The 14,428-nt window shown below is 43.0% G+C and overlaps 1 protein-coding gene across 1 annotated transcript in view; it reads right to left on the bottom strand.

The window, feature by feature from the left end:
• The window catches only part of LOC123052321 (glutamyl-tRNA reductase-binding protein, chloroplastic), a 5,958-nt gene extending 1,511 nt beyond the window's left edge, over positions 1 to 4,447 (bottom strand). The window contains exons 1-10 of the mRNA XM_044475460.1: positions 4,101 to 4,447; positions 3,912 to 3,977; positions 2,938 to 3,024; positions 2,385 to 2,483; positions 1,996 to 2,091; positions 1,787 to 1,852; positions 1,621 to 1,711; positions 1,045 to 1,112; positions 890 to 955; positions 29 to 79 (exon numbers count right to left, since the gene is read on the bottom strand). Coding sequence (XP_044331395.1) covers positions 29 to 79; positions 890 to 955; positions 1,045 to 1,112; positions 1,621 to 1,711; positions 1,787 to 1,852; positions 1,996 to 2,091; positions 2,385 to 2,483; positions 2,938 to 3,024; positions 3,912 to 3,977; positions 4,101 to 4,322 — 912 coding nt within the window. The 5' untranslated portion in view covers positions 4,323 to 4,447. The remainder of the gene's footprint in view (positions 1 to 28; positions 80 to 889; positions 956 to 1,044; positions 1,113 to 1,620; positions 1,712 to 1,786; positions 1,853 to 1,995; positions 2,092 to 2,384; positions 2,484 to 2,937; positions 3,025 to 3,911; positions 3,978 to 4,100) is intronic.
• Between the last annotated feature and the right edge of the window lie 9,981 nt (positions 4,448 to 14,428).

The following is a 14,428-nucleotide window of genomic DNA, read 5'->3' as shown; positions in this document are numbered from 1 at the left end:
CCGAGACCAGCTTTGAGAGGGTTGTTACCTTCACATTGATACCGAGGCTATCCACATCCAGAATAGAAGCAAAATCCACCTGAAATAGCTTACATTTGTCATCCGTCAATATATTTAATCGGAAACAATAACATTTGGTAAAAGTCTAGAAGTGTCAAAATCAAGAAAATGAAAAGAGTGATACAAGGCATAGATGTGTTTACTGTAAAAAAAAAAAGAACTCATGTGCTATACTGCTATGTGCTACTACTAAATAAAAGACGGACATTACATAGTCTGTCAGCAGTTAGCACTGACAAACTGTATTTTGCAATGCTAAAACTCTAAACCCAAGTGTTCATGTTGCAGACTCAGCACACTGAAATTATAATAGTTCATGGTGCCCGATAGACTAAGCAGATAAACAGAGACTACATTATAAAACTTATTGCTTTTTTAATTTGTAAACTGGTTTATAAATTTAGACGCGAAGCTGTTTTCCTGAGTCAAGACTTGCATAGCTCGGTGTGATGTTTGCACTTTTTATCTCATGTTTGGGACAAAAAGTAGGAATCATATGCTTGAACTAAAACATTCCTCTCTTCACACTAAATATATCACGGTGACCGAGCACACACCATACAATAACTAAAATAGTACTCCCTCTGTCCCAAAATAAGTGGCGTGGTTTCAGCTCAAATTTGAATTAAAGCCACGTCACTTATTTTGGGACAGAGGGAGTACTGGTTATTTAGTTACAGAAGAAAACTTAAGTATGGAATGAACAGAAGATAAATAGTATAACTGTCTCACAAACTAATATAGCTAAGACTTGTTTTCTAGTATATCTTGCAGAGTCGCTCGCATTCATGACCAGATACCACTTAAGTAAGATTTATATTGTACTTGCCTTAACAGACGTTGAGTGTTGCACAATGAGCTTTGTATCATCAGCATGATCCTTGTTCATGTGACCCTGTGGAATACATGCAGCTAACTTGACCATAAATATGCCAATTGAAGATCAATAGATTTAGTGTGAAGTCAAGCAAATATAAAACGTACTGCAATAGGAGCGGAGAACTGAGATATAGGATCCACTTTTGCTTCCTTGAACTCAGCAGCACTAAATTCTGGGGATGTGGAGAAGGTTTCTCAAGGACCATCATAACAAATCATATTGCATTTCATACATAATTTGACATTTAGGTCACAAAAACAAACTATAGGAGCACAAGTGCAAGTCACGAATCCAATCCCTTTCACAGATGGGGTGTCATATTAGACAACATATATCCTATATATATAGGAATATCATAGAATAGACATAGAGAAAATTTGGTCGTTAACTTCGGATGAAACATCGAGTGAAAAAGGAGAAGAGAATGACATAACACGAGAGGCTACTAGTTTTTACTCTTATAGTTTCCTCGGTTTCTGTTTTCTTATTCAGGATATTGCTTTTCATGGTTCTCGTATTGCAACTCACAATTTTCGCAAGAGCGCTACAGGAACATTACATAGCAACTCAAAAACAAATTAACAGCCGTGTAGAACCTTGACCTTCTGGTCAGATAGGCTATGCAGGCTTCTAACTATAAGTAGTTTTAACTAGGGCATTCAAAAAGGCGGGTCACAAACCTCCAGAGCCAAGGATAGCTGTTGCAACCCCAGATACATAACGTACAGCTTTTGGTTTGATGTGCAGAAAGCGGAAGTCACCAAAGTCAACCTTGATTTGGCAAATTTCCATCAGAAATTAGTACGATATTATTCAGTTACTTTAGAAACAGTTCAACAAACATACCCAAAAGGCCTCAGGGTGTCTCCGTAAATATGCAGTTTTCACTGCATCTTTTTCTTCATCGGGAACCTTTGGAACAGAACCAAATACAAAGTGAGCCAACACACAATTATCAGGTAACGTATACAGTATGCTTTAATAAATATCGAGTTAAGAAATTTATCAGGACATAAGCACACTAATATATGGGGCAAGTGCCAGGAGGGAATTACAGGTGTAGCATCGCCATATACAGTGATTACAGTATCTGTTCTGTCCTCTGGGTCTTTGGCAACCAAAAGTGAGCATTTAGTACTTCCTGCGAGATTCTGCAAAATGGTGGCAACAAAAGACATAACTATCAGAAGCTATTGTGAATTTAGTAGATTAGACCAGCACCCTATTCTTTTCACAGAACACTGTCCATGCGTTTTATACTTTTCATGTTTATCCATTTTGTTTTTTATGTCCGCATTTACATGTCAGTACTCCGGCCATTGTCAGTGTTATCATGTGCGTTTGAGTTAAGTCACCAAATGCATAGGGTTTCCATGTGCTTAGAACGGTGTCGACAGGTAGTATTATATGTATACATAATCATGAGAGCACAATACTGGCATACCTTTGAGTGAACTGCTAAACTACTCACTGCTAATATGGGGGAACCATCTTGATCGCACGCAAAATCAACCATTGAACCAGATGGATAACCCACATGTTCCTGCAAACAGAATGACACGTTATAATTTTATTTTCCTGTAATCAACTAATTGGCAATAGAAGGAAAAAGAAGAAAATTATAATTTGCCTTTGCCATTCACAAAGCAGAAAAGGCACATACTGGAAGGTGACTATCCCAGCCAGTATGGCATGGTAGAAAACTATATATCACGATGCACTAAATATACAACAGGTACCTTGCCAAGCACATGCCACATTTCAGCGAGAACTGAGAAGTGGAGTTATCAAGCATGTTTAATGAAAAAGGTAAGTTTGGAGTTATCAAGCATGTTTAAGAAAAAAAGTAAGTTTGAATAATCAAGAGAAGCTGTTTTACATATCCACATAGCAATCACTACTTGCCAGTTTCAATAGAATTCTAAAAGGACGAAACGGGAAAAGACTGGCCAATGCATGTTCACTAGACTGCAAATGCAATAATAGGTCTAGCATACCTGAGAATGGGTAGCCAGAACACCTCGGACACTTTGGTCCAGAATAGTTCGTATTTCTTCAACAGGAGGAAGCCGGGCAGCTTTTACCTATAATCATGATGATGTTGAGTGAATAAAAAAGATCTCGAGATGGCAAAAGATTAAAACCAACAATCGTGAGAGTTCCTCTTAACTAAAATCCAAGGCAACTTTGTAACTTGTTACTTATGGTATTTGCTAAGACCGGTCATAAATGTTGCACGTACTTGTTCCACAGGCTGATCATTCAAATATCTAATAGGAACTGGAAAGGGCATATTTTGCAAAGTTGCTCCGGTTGATGGTGGTTTGGGTAGGGAATACTGATGAATGGTTGACAGATAAAAAACTCCCACAGTATTGGAATATGTCGACTATTGTGGAGGAAAACTCTGCATATCGTTGTTAAATTATTGATGATGATATTTTTTTCCTTGTCACACTAATTGTTGAAGAAAATCACTACCAGGGAACAATTTTAAGCCTATTTCACAGTAATCCTCCTGGTAATTAATCTGGCCCATAAACACATGCCAAGTACATGGTTCTGAAAAGAAAAGCACCAAGTACCTTCCCTATCATTGTTAATCGTCGATGACATTCCTCCCCCACCATACTAAATTTAAAAAATTCAGTTAGTTACACATGAATAATATTTTAAGCCTATTCCAGACTACTGCTTAATCCTCCTGATAATCTATCAGACTCCGTAACATATACTCAACACATGGTTCTGAAAAAAAGATGCCTTAAGTTTGTGAAATTCCCCATGGTACTGAGCAGAGCACCCAATTTTTAGTCTTAGAAGTTGTGCAGCTATCGCGTCCTCGGATTACCACATACACCCTCTGTCCCATAATATAAGAGTGTTTTTGGCACTATTGTATTATGGGACGGAGGGAGTAGTAAATTAGTAACTACATGATCACTAGTCAGACCAAGGCTAAGAGCCGCACCTGGTGAGCGCGGATCACCTCGAACGCGTCCGCGGATCCTCCGGGGGCATCAGCAGGCGCGGCCATCTGCAAGACAAACAAAACGGCGGGGCGCCATCAGCCAAATCCACAATCACCGCAGGGGAGGCATTCCATCGAACACTTGGTCCGAGACCACCCCTCAATCAAGTGGAATTCGGCCGGACGGACCTGAGAGGGCGAGGAGGAGGCGAGGAAGCGATCGCCGCGGCGGCTAGTGCTGCGGCGGGGAGGGTGGAGGAGGGGCGACGAGGAGGAGGAGGAGGTGGGGGCGGGGATGGCGTGAGCATGGCGGTTTTGTAGGTGGAGCGGGCGGAGCAGTCGCGAGAGCGTTGACGGCGAGGGGAGCGACGCGAGCTGGGCGCCCACCGGCGTGAGCAGGAAGGGCCTCATTGCGTGCACGCCTTGGTGTGTGTGGGTCTGGGTCTCCGTGTGTGTGCGTGGAGCGGGGGTGCCTCGCTGGCCGCTCGGTGGTCGCTCGGTCGGCACGGCACGGCACACGCGAGCGTGGGGAAGAAGAGCACCTCGGCCCGGCTTGAATGATTCCCAGATGGGCCGGTTGAGTGGCACTGATCTGGACTGACCGGAGATTTACACGGCTTTTTCTTTTGGAGTCTTTTAATGCACTGATCTGGCCCGGCTTACATGGCTCTGTTGAGCGGGAGCCCCTATGTGACGCTCCTTGCATTAAAAGGCCCCCAGTTCGCACAGGCATGATCGAGCCCGGCCGGCCTTTAAGAGTGTGTTTAGGTTGGTGGATATGAGTGGGTTGCGACCATCCAAATTTTGTGAATTTCCTAACAAAAAATCCAAATTTTGTGAATGAGATGGTTCAGTTCTGGGGTTTGGTTAAGATGAGTGGGATGAATCCATTTTCTGTTTGGCTGTAGGGATAAAGGTGGTTTGGATGTGGTCATCACATATAAAATATTCATAGGACGTAGAGAGATCATTACATAAAATAGTCATGTGAGGAGCCAAATAGGGATTGGGTCGCTCGGTCCGGTCGATTTTCTGGGGTGGGATGGTTCGGTATCTTCAGGGCATATTCCCTCTTTTGGTCGGAACCATTCAAGTGCTTTAACCAAATAACTATTTGTTTGGTACGATATCAACCCATCCTGAACAATCCATTCAACCAAATGCATCCTAAGCCGCCAGCATCGGTCCGCATTTTTCTTTCATACATTGTAGCAACCTTGAAGCAATGCAGAGACCTAGAAGTCACTATACTGAACCAAAAGGCACTCTCAAGAACCAAAAAATGTTGCACCCCTTTTTCATGATGAATTCATAAAAAAGTTAAATTATTTTCGAGAACAATAACAATGTTAGTAAAACCAAACACATTTTTAAAAGCATGAACATTTTTTGTATATTATAACATCTTTTTTCAAATTAGCGATTTTTTTTGGAAAAAAGTGAACATTTGCTTTGAAAACGTGAACTTTTAAAAAAAAATCGATGTTTTATCTAAAACATGAACTTTTATTCAAAATTGTCAACATTTTAAAAACCTTAAACATTTTAGGGAAATGCGATTTTGAAAATGACCCCATTTTTCAAAAACCAAAACATATTTCCGAAACTTGTGCACAGTTTTGGAAAATGAGCCCATTTAAAAAAAACCATGAACATTTTTAGGTAATGCGAACAAATTTGAAAAAAAAAAATGAAACCCCGAACATTTTTCAAACATTTTTCTGAAACTTGCGGACAATTTTAGAAAATGATTCCATTTTTTCAAACATTTTAACTTTTTCTAAAACTTGAAAACTATTTCTAAAAATGAAATAATGTTTTTGAAAACACAATCAAATTTTCAAACATTGAACATCTTTTGAAGTTAATGAACAAAATTTTTAAAACACAAAAAAGAAACTCTAGTATTCCGCACTAATTTTCTAGATGTTTTGAATTTCTTCAAAGAAAGAAAAGAAAACCACGAAATAAACCTGCAAAGAAAAAAAAGGAAAAAACGATCAGGAACCTCTGAGTAATGATAAATGGGTCGGCTCAGATCACTCTTCCGTTGGGTCGACTATTTAACGCAATCGGCGTCCAATAGGATTTGCTATGTGACCCTCCTTGCGTCAAAATGCCCACCATTCTAACAGACACGCGCAAACCAGGCCGGCGCATTAAGCCACCAGCGTCGGTTTGTGTTTTTCTTTCGTACAACTGTTGAGATATTGAAGCACTGTAGCTAACAGAAAACACTGAACCCGGTTTTGTGGTTAGTATTTAAAAATATGTTTGGAAAATCTAAATATTTTTTAAAACACGAACATTTTTTAGAAATTTAACATTTGTTTCGAATACTCTATTTTAAAAAACTTATATTTTTTCCAAATTTACAAACTTTTTAAGAAAATTACAGAATTTTTTCAAACTCTAGTTTTTCCATAACGTGAGCAATTTTTAAGTTTTTTAAAAAATGGAACATTTTTCATGTATTTGATTTTAAGTTTTTTGATTTTTTCAAACAAATTTTGTAAAAACAATAAAAATATGTTTTTCAAATATCTCTAAATATTCTAAAGAAATTTTTTTAAAGAAAAGAAAACCCAAAATGAACCAACTACAAAAAAATGTCCAGCTACCTTCTAGCAGGTTCACAAAATCGGAACAGGTAATCTCATGTACATAACGCTAAATGGACTAGCCCAGATCACTCGCTGTGCATTGGCTCGACTGTTTGAAGCAATGTGAGTCCAATAGGATTTGCTATGTTTTTAAGGGGTAATCGCCAAGCTTTATTGATTGAAATCGATGAAAAGTGATATACATAAGGGGCAATGGGTCTGGACTAGCCAAACATGACGTATGAGAAAACTTTGCTAAACTATTAGCTTCTGCATTAGTTACATGCTCTTCAAAACAGAATTTACTTTCAAATATCATAGCCTGCAACTTGATCTCATTGATGACTGAGCCATATCGTCCTTTGATTGCCCTTGATAATGTCATTTACTACCTTTTTAGAATTCTATGCGATGACGAAGCTATGCAACATGAGATCATCCGCGAGCGACAAACCCTCATAGTATCCGATAGCCTATAGTGTGGACACATACATAATGCCATTGATGACTAGCGTCGAGCTTCCCAGGTACTCTCTCCGTTTCAAAATAGACGACCCAACTTTGTACTAAAGTTAGTACAAAGTTGAGTCATCTATTTTGGAACGGAGGCAGTAGTTGTCATTTTCGTCGCGGCATACCGTCTCGCATAACCTCCACTACATGACCTTGTCACACTCGCATCGACATGCATCTTTCCATAGCTAGTGGGACGGGACTTTGGGCAGATTGGAGCCTCCCTTCTTGGACCAGTTGACACATGCGATGTTTGAAGGAAATATGCCCTAGAGGCAATAATAAAGTTATCATTTATATTTCCTTATATCATGATAAATGTTTATTATTCATGCTAGAATTGTATTAACCGGAAACTTAGTACATGTGTGAATACATAGACAAACAGAGTGTCACTAGTATGCCTCTACTTGACTAGCTCGTTGAATCAAAGATGGTTAAGTTTCCTAGCCATTGACATGAGTTGTCATTTGATTAACGGGATCACATCATTAGAGAATGATCTGATTGACTTGACCCATTCCGTTAGCTTAGCATTTGATCGTTTAGTATATTGCTATTGCTTTCTTCACGACTTATACATGTTCCTATGACTATGAGATTATGCAACTCCGGAGTACCGTAGGAACACTTAGTGTGCTACCAAATGTCACAACGCAACTGGGGGATTATAAAGGTGCTCTACAGGTGTCTCCGATGGTACTTGTTGATTTGGCATAGATCGAGATTAGGATTTGTCATTCCGATTGTCGGAGAGGTATCTCTGAACCCTCTCGGTAATGCACATCACTATAAGCCTTGCAAGCAATGTGACTAATGAGTTAGTTACGGGATGATGCATTACGGAACGAGTAAAGAGACTTGCCGGTAACGAGATTGAACTAGGTATTGAGATGCCGACGATCGAATCTCGGGCAAGTAACATACCGATGACAAAAGGAACAACGTATGTTGTTATGCGGTTTGACCGATAAAGATCTTCGTAGAATATGTGGGAGCCAATATGAGCATCCAGGTTCCACTATTGGTTATTGACCGGAGACGTGTCTCGGTCATGTCTACATAGTTCTCGAACCTGTAGGGTCCGCACGCTTAACGTTCGGTGACGATCGGTAATATGAGTTTATGTGTTTTGATGTACCAAAGGTAGCTCTGAGTCCCGGATATGATCACAGACATGACGAGGAGTCTCGAAATGGTCGAGACATAAAGATCGATATATTGGATGACTATGTTTGGACTTCGGAAGGGTTCCGAGAGAGTTTGGACGAATACCAGAGTACCGGGGGGTTACCGAAACCCCCCGAGGAGTGTAATGGGCCTCATGGGCCTTGGTGGAGAGAGGAAGGGGCGGCCAGGGCAGGCCGCCCCCCCCTTTTTCCTTCCCCCCTTCCTCCTTCCTTCCTTCCTTCTCCTACTCATGGAAGGGGTGGAATCCTACTCCCCGTGGGAGTAGGACTCACCTTGGGGCGCGCCTAGGAGGCCGACCTCCTCCCCCTCCTCCACTCCTTTATATACGGGAGAGGGGGGCACCCCATAGACACACAAGTTGATCATTGATCTCTTAGTCGTGTGCGGTGCCCCCCTCCACCATAATCCACCTCGGTCATATCGTAGCGGTGCTTAGGCGAAGCCCTGCGTCGGTAGCTTCATCATCACCGTCATCACGCCGCCGTGCTGACGGAACTCTCCCTCGAAGCTCTACTGGATCGTGAGTTTGTGGGACGTCACCGAGCTGAACGTGTGCAGATCACGGAGGTGCCGTGCGTTCCGTACTAGGATCGGTCGGTCGTGAAGACGTACGACTACATCAACCGCGTTGTCATAACGCTTCCGCTTACGGTCTACGAGGGTACATGGACGACACTCTCCCCTCTCGTTGCTATGCATCACCATGATCTTGCGTGTGCGTAGGAATTTTTTTGAAATTACTATGTTCCCCAACAATGTTTGCTTCATCCCCACTTTATCAAGTTCAATGATAAAATTGCTGATAAATAAAAGTGTTCATGACGGGCTCTGGAAAACTCCATCGTGTATTGCTTTCCTCCTCGCCGACCATATCACCCACAAACGTCAAGGCTAGCATGACTAAGGCAGCATGTGATAATGTGTGAAAGGACATTTCCCTCCATAAATGGTTTTGGTGTTGATGACAACGCATTTTGCAGACTAACCATGTGCTTAAACTACAGATGCATATTTTGGAAGTGGCACAAGACTGTTAAGTCCCCCTGTGGAAGGAAAATATCAAAGATGGTGTTTCCGGCACTTTTATTTCCTTGGTCGTAGAAAATCCATACTATTTAGAGGGGTTGCGTTGGAAGGTACGGGTGGAATCAAAACACACACACACAAAACAAATATTGGACGTTCCCAAGTTTTCGAGGAGAGCCTCAAATCTAACCGTTATGCGGATTTTGCAATGAGCGGTAGTACTGCTCTGCAGAGCGGTACAAGCATTGGTCCCTTCAGGATGCGTTGCGAAGGCCTGAGCAGTACTAACACTCTAGGTATAAAAATAGCCGGTATTGCCGCAGCTGTGACGCCTATTGAAAACATGCCCTAGAGGCAATAATAAAATGGTTATTATTATATTTCCTTATTCATGATAATTGTCTGTTGTTAATGCTATAATTGTGTTATTTGGAAATCGTAATACATGTGTGAATACATAGACCACAACATGTCCCTAGTGAGCCTCTAGTTGACTAGCTCGTTGATCAATAGATGGTTACGATTTCCTGACCATGGACATTGGATGTCATTGATAACGGGATCACATCATTAGTAGAATGATGTGATGGACAAGACCCAATCCTAAGCATAGCACAAGATCGTATAGTTCATCTGCTAAAGCTTTTCTAATGTCAAGTATCATTTCCTTAGACCATGAGATTGTGCAACTTCCGGATACCGTAGGAATGCTTTGGGTGTGCCAAACGTCACAACGTAACTGGGTGGCTATAAAGGTACACTACGGGTATCTCCGAAAGTGTCTGTTGAGTTGGCACGTGTCAGGACCGGTTTTCGGGATATTAATTTCCCAGAAAATGGCCCTTGTGCTCACCAGCCCCAGGATTACTGTTAGCTGATGAGGCACCAACTTGATACAGAAATTCCAAGCAAAGTACAAGACCATTGTGGCCTATGAGTACAACAATTGGTTTCTAGTGGTTGATGGCGGAAGCGGTTTCTGGTTCATCTGTGGCCATGGGACTCCATTTCCCACAGGAACAGCTGACCTGGATAACTCCTATCTTCGCGAGGCTGCTATCACCATTGCGTAGGTTCCGGGGCTGTCGTCGCAACGCTCCTCTCCATGCGAGAAATCTGGCCAAGACAATAGCCAGGGACAAGCCAGTGAGTACTTTTGAATGTACTCGCAAACATTATGAACACGGGTATAATATAACAAGGGATAATCATGCTCCGCAATATTCTATGATCATAATGTCAGTCACGAAATAAACAAAATCCATGATGCACGCATGCAGGTTGTTCATACAAAATATGAATATGCAATACGGGAGTAGAAATAGAATACACCGATCGAGTGTCTGAAGCGACGCCTCGAAAGGATAATAAGATAAATCATGCCTCAGTCGGGCGTCTGAGCGACACCACATAAAGGGCTTATAAATAAAAGAAATAACAAGCATGCCACAGTCGGGCGTCTATGCGACACCACATAAAGGGCTTATATATGAATGATCACAGTGAATATCCAGGAGGTAGAACCGTCTCAGGGATACTCAATAATTCAAATAATGTAAATGGTTAGTCCACAATAATAATAATCATAATCCTCATATGTCACAGGTCATAATCAATGTTCTGGTTTAGCAGTTCTTCCTCCGAAGACCGACACTAAGACCGACACTAAACCCATCTCAGACTGTAGTCCTTACCCATGGACACGGCTATTCGAATAGGTTTAACCTCTGCAGAGGGTGTACTCTTTACCCACGAGTAACGGATTTATTTAGTCCCTCGGGACTAATTCCGCCTACGGTCTTTTAATTGAAAACACACCTGACCGCACACACCAGCCTAACTTACCGGTGTCTGGAATCACCCACGATACCTGTCAAGCAAAACTCTAAGTGGGGAGGCTACAACCTCGATTAGCATGGGATCACGCGCGCAAACTAGGGAAGCCACTCCCCTCGGCTACAACCGGAAACACCCATGCCCCCGGACCAGGTGGCATGCCTACCGGATGCCTCCGGTATCTTCCACCATGGCCTCTCTGTACGGTGTGTGCTTGAAGGGGTTGACAACTTACTGAACCGTACCCTACCGGCGTCAGGTACAAGTGGTAGTACGAAACAAGTATGGGGGTTACTGGAACAAGACTCGATCTACGGCCGACTCAGGAGGTCCAAGTATTCCCTGTATGATTAGCATAACAAATATATTTCAATTAACCGATAGAATCACCACTCATCCTACCTCATCATGCCATACCGGACACACTCGTCTCGACGAGGAACTAGGGACAAGCTCGTGTCTACCCAAGACAGAGACTTTCCCGGCTTCCTTCCGGTATGCATGAGAATCTTACGAGGATGATTACTATCACCAACATATCCATTTCTAACAGCAAAGAATCTTCATTATGCACTCATGCGTATGATTGTATCATCACATAAAATAACGAATGCTCCATGTCAAGGTGGTGTTGTAAACCTATCAAACAACACACAAAAATATTATGCCAGGATTCAGAATGCTTGCCTTCAAGTTGTGGAGAGGCAGGGTGCATTCCAGAACTTTTGAAAGTTTTCTCCCCTCTCCAAAAATCCTATTTTTGAAAATATCCAAATTAACACATAGTTTCAAAACAGAACAAAAAAGTTGTTTGGATTTTTTTTAAATAAATACTAAAATAAACTAGACAGAATTTGAGAAACAACAGAAAAAGAATCAAGTCATTTGGACTTATATTTTAAAAGTTATAGCCAGTCAAAGTTCTGTTTTTAAATAAAACAGAAAAGAAAACGGTTCGAATAGAAATGCACTTTCGAGACGGAGGAGACGTACTTCTGGGTTTACGCTTTCACTTAAAACAGCGCGGGCCGGCTCGGGGTCACTGACAGTGGGTCCACGGGGCCCACTGGTCAGGTTTGACCAGTCGCCTCTCCCTCCTCTTCCTCTGCCCGAGCGGAGGCGGGACTCCAGCGATCGACGCCGGTGATTGGCGGCTCCTCGCGGGCTCCGGAGGGCAGGGATGGATCCGCGGCTCCAGGGCGGTCCTCCCGGTGGTCGAGGACGTGGCAGGGATGGAGGGAGTCGTCGGCGGCGAGCTCCGCGGCGGCGGCAGCCTCGGGAGGTTAGGGGCTTTGGGCTACGGTGGTTCCCGAGTGAGTTTGAGGTGCTGGGCAGCTTCGCACGGTCAAGGGGAGTCGGTCGGTGGCGCTGGAAGGACTAAGGAGGCCTTGCGACGAAATGGACCGGAGGGCGGCAGCGGCCAAACCTACCGGAGATGAGGAAGACGGCCTCTTCCGGTCAATCCGCGGCTAGGGGAGCACTAGGGGGATGGCCTGAGGTCGCCTGAGGGTCTGGACGAGCTCGGGGACTCCTATTTATAGTTGGACGAGGTAGGTTCCGTGGTGGTCGTGGATAAGAACGCCGGCGACCGCCATTCTGTAGCTGCAGGGCGACGTGGCGGCGACGAGCGCTTGCTGACGAGTTTGTGGATGAGCTCGAGCTGTTCCAGGGGGCAGCTGGCGCGCGCGGGTGGCTTGGGCGGCGCCGTCCACGGCAGGAGCTGCTGCCGACGTGCCGCCAAGGGAGCTCTGACGGTGGCGCTACAGGGCGCCAGGGTGGCTTGGAGGGTTCTGGCGAGCGGGCGAGGGCAGGGCGTGGCTCTGCAGGCGAGCAAGGGCCAGGGGCGGGACGCGGCGACCCGTGCGCACGCACGTGCAAAATGCGCGCTCTGGCCGCGCCCAGCGCACGCACGCTACATGCTCGACGTAATGCCAGGGCGTGCTAGAGGATTAGGATGAGGCTGGGGATTAGCAGGCCTGGGTCAGTGGCGGCTAGGAGACTAGTGGACATGCTGGTTTGTCCAGAGGGGCAAGATCATAGTGCAAACATAAAACTATGCCAAAGCTGTCCATGAACGCAAGGTGCTCGACAGAATGCCATGAGCATCTAGGCAACTCTTGGGGTGGCCAAAAACTCCAGACCAGTGTCTCTTTAGATGATAAAGAGGGTGGCAAGGTTAGTTGGTCAAGACCAGAAACTTGTTAGTGCAAATATTTGAGAAAACCAATTTTGAGCAGAAACTAAAAGCTATCATCTCATGAACCAAAAATACTCCAATGGGTCCACTTTCCTGGACTTAAGGGTTTTGTATGGAGGACTACAAGCCGGAAAAAGCTCATGGGCACTAGAGCAAAATAAATTAGGGTTGCAGTAGAAAAAGCCAAACTGGACCAGAATGAAGATGAGGATGATTTGCTCAATTTTTTTCAAAGAACACCAGTGGGTTAATGCATAAAGTTGAAGTATATGCATCTACTTACATCTCCAAACACTTGGAAGAATTTTTAAAGAAATATTTAAATAGGTTGTAGTGCAAAAATACCTACTGGACCAGATTTGAAAATTTGGTGTAGAGCTCAAAATCTCCAATGACCAAAAGATATTTTTGCATAAAAGTGATGTGGAAACATCACATGACATCCCCAAATTTTGGTGAAAATTTTAAATGGATTTATCAAATGGTTGCAGTGCACAAGAGGCTCCAAATTTATGGAAAAATCATTTTAAAAGAATAAAGCTTAGGAAAAACTATTATGCAAATAAATCCACTGATGAAGAATTGTTTTATTGAGAGAGTGTACAAGTCCAATAATATTTTTGGAAAGTTTCCACTTGAGGTAAAAACTCCACAATATTAAAGAAAAGAGAGGTTCTGAAATCAAAAGATAAATCCAGAAAATAAAAATTTAATTCCCTGGCAAAATTTTAATTAATAAAAATAAGGTCAAAATTTTGGGGTGTTACAACACTACCCCCCTTAAGAAAAATCTCGTCCTTGAGATTTGCTAAAAGTTGTCTTGAACAAACATCGCTCTAACCAAAAAAATCATCCTACTTATGCAATAAAATGTATCTACAGTGAGAGGGCAATAAGTGGTGTAAAACTACAGTGTGGTATACTGGCGTTGCGTGGAAAAATCCATGGTTGGGGAAAAAAGAGATATTTCCACTTTGGTTACAGTAAATTTAGAATAAAATTCTAAAGCATTATAATACGCTGGTCGTACCGGAGAGCACAGTGCTCCCTCTGGCTGACAGGTGGACCCGGGGTCCATGTTCAGTCTCTTCTTCTACCTCTGGCTTTCTCTTCTTCCTCTCTCTCGCGTGCTTTCCCGCGCTTTCTCCACC

Source organism: Triticum aestivum, chromosome 2D (genome assembly GCF_018294505.1).
Source record: "Triticum aestivum cultivar Chinese Spring chromosome 2D, IWGSC CS RefSeq v2.1, whole genome shotgun sequence".
Lineage (NCBI taxonomy): Eukaryota > Viridiplantae > Streptophyta > Magnoliopsida > Poales > Poaceae > Triticum > Triticum aestivum.
This window is presented reverse-complemented; position numbering and strand designations above follow the sequence as displayed.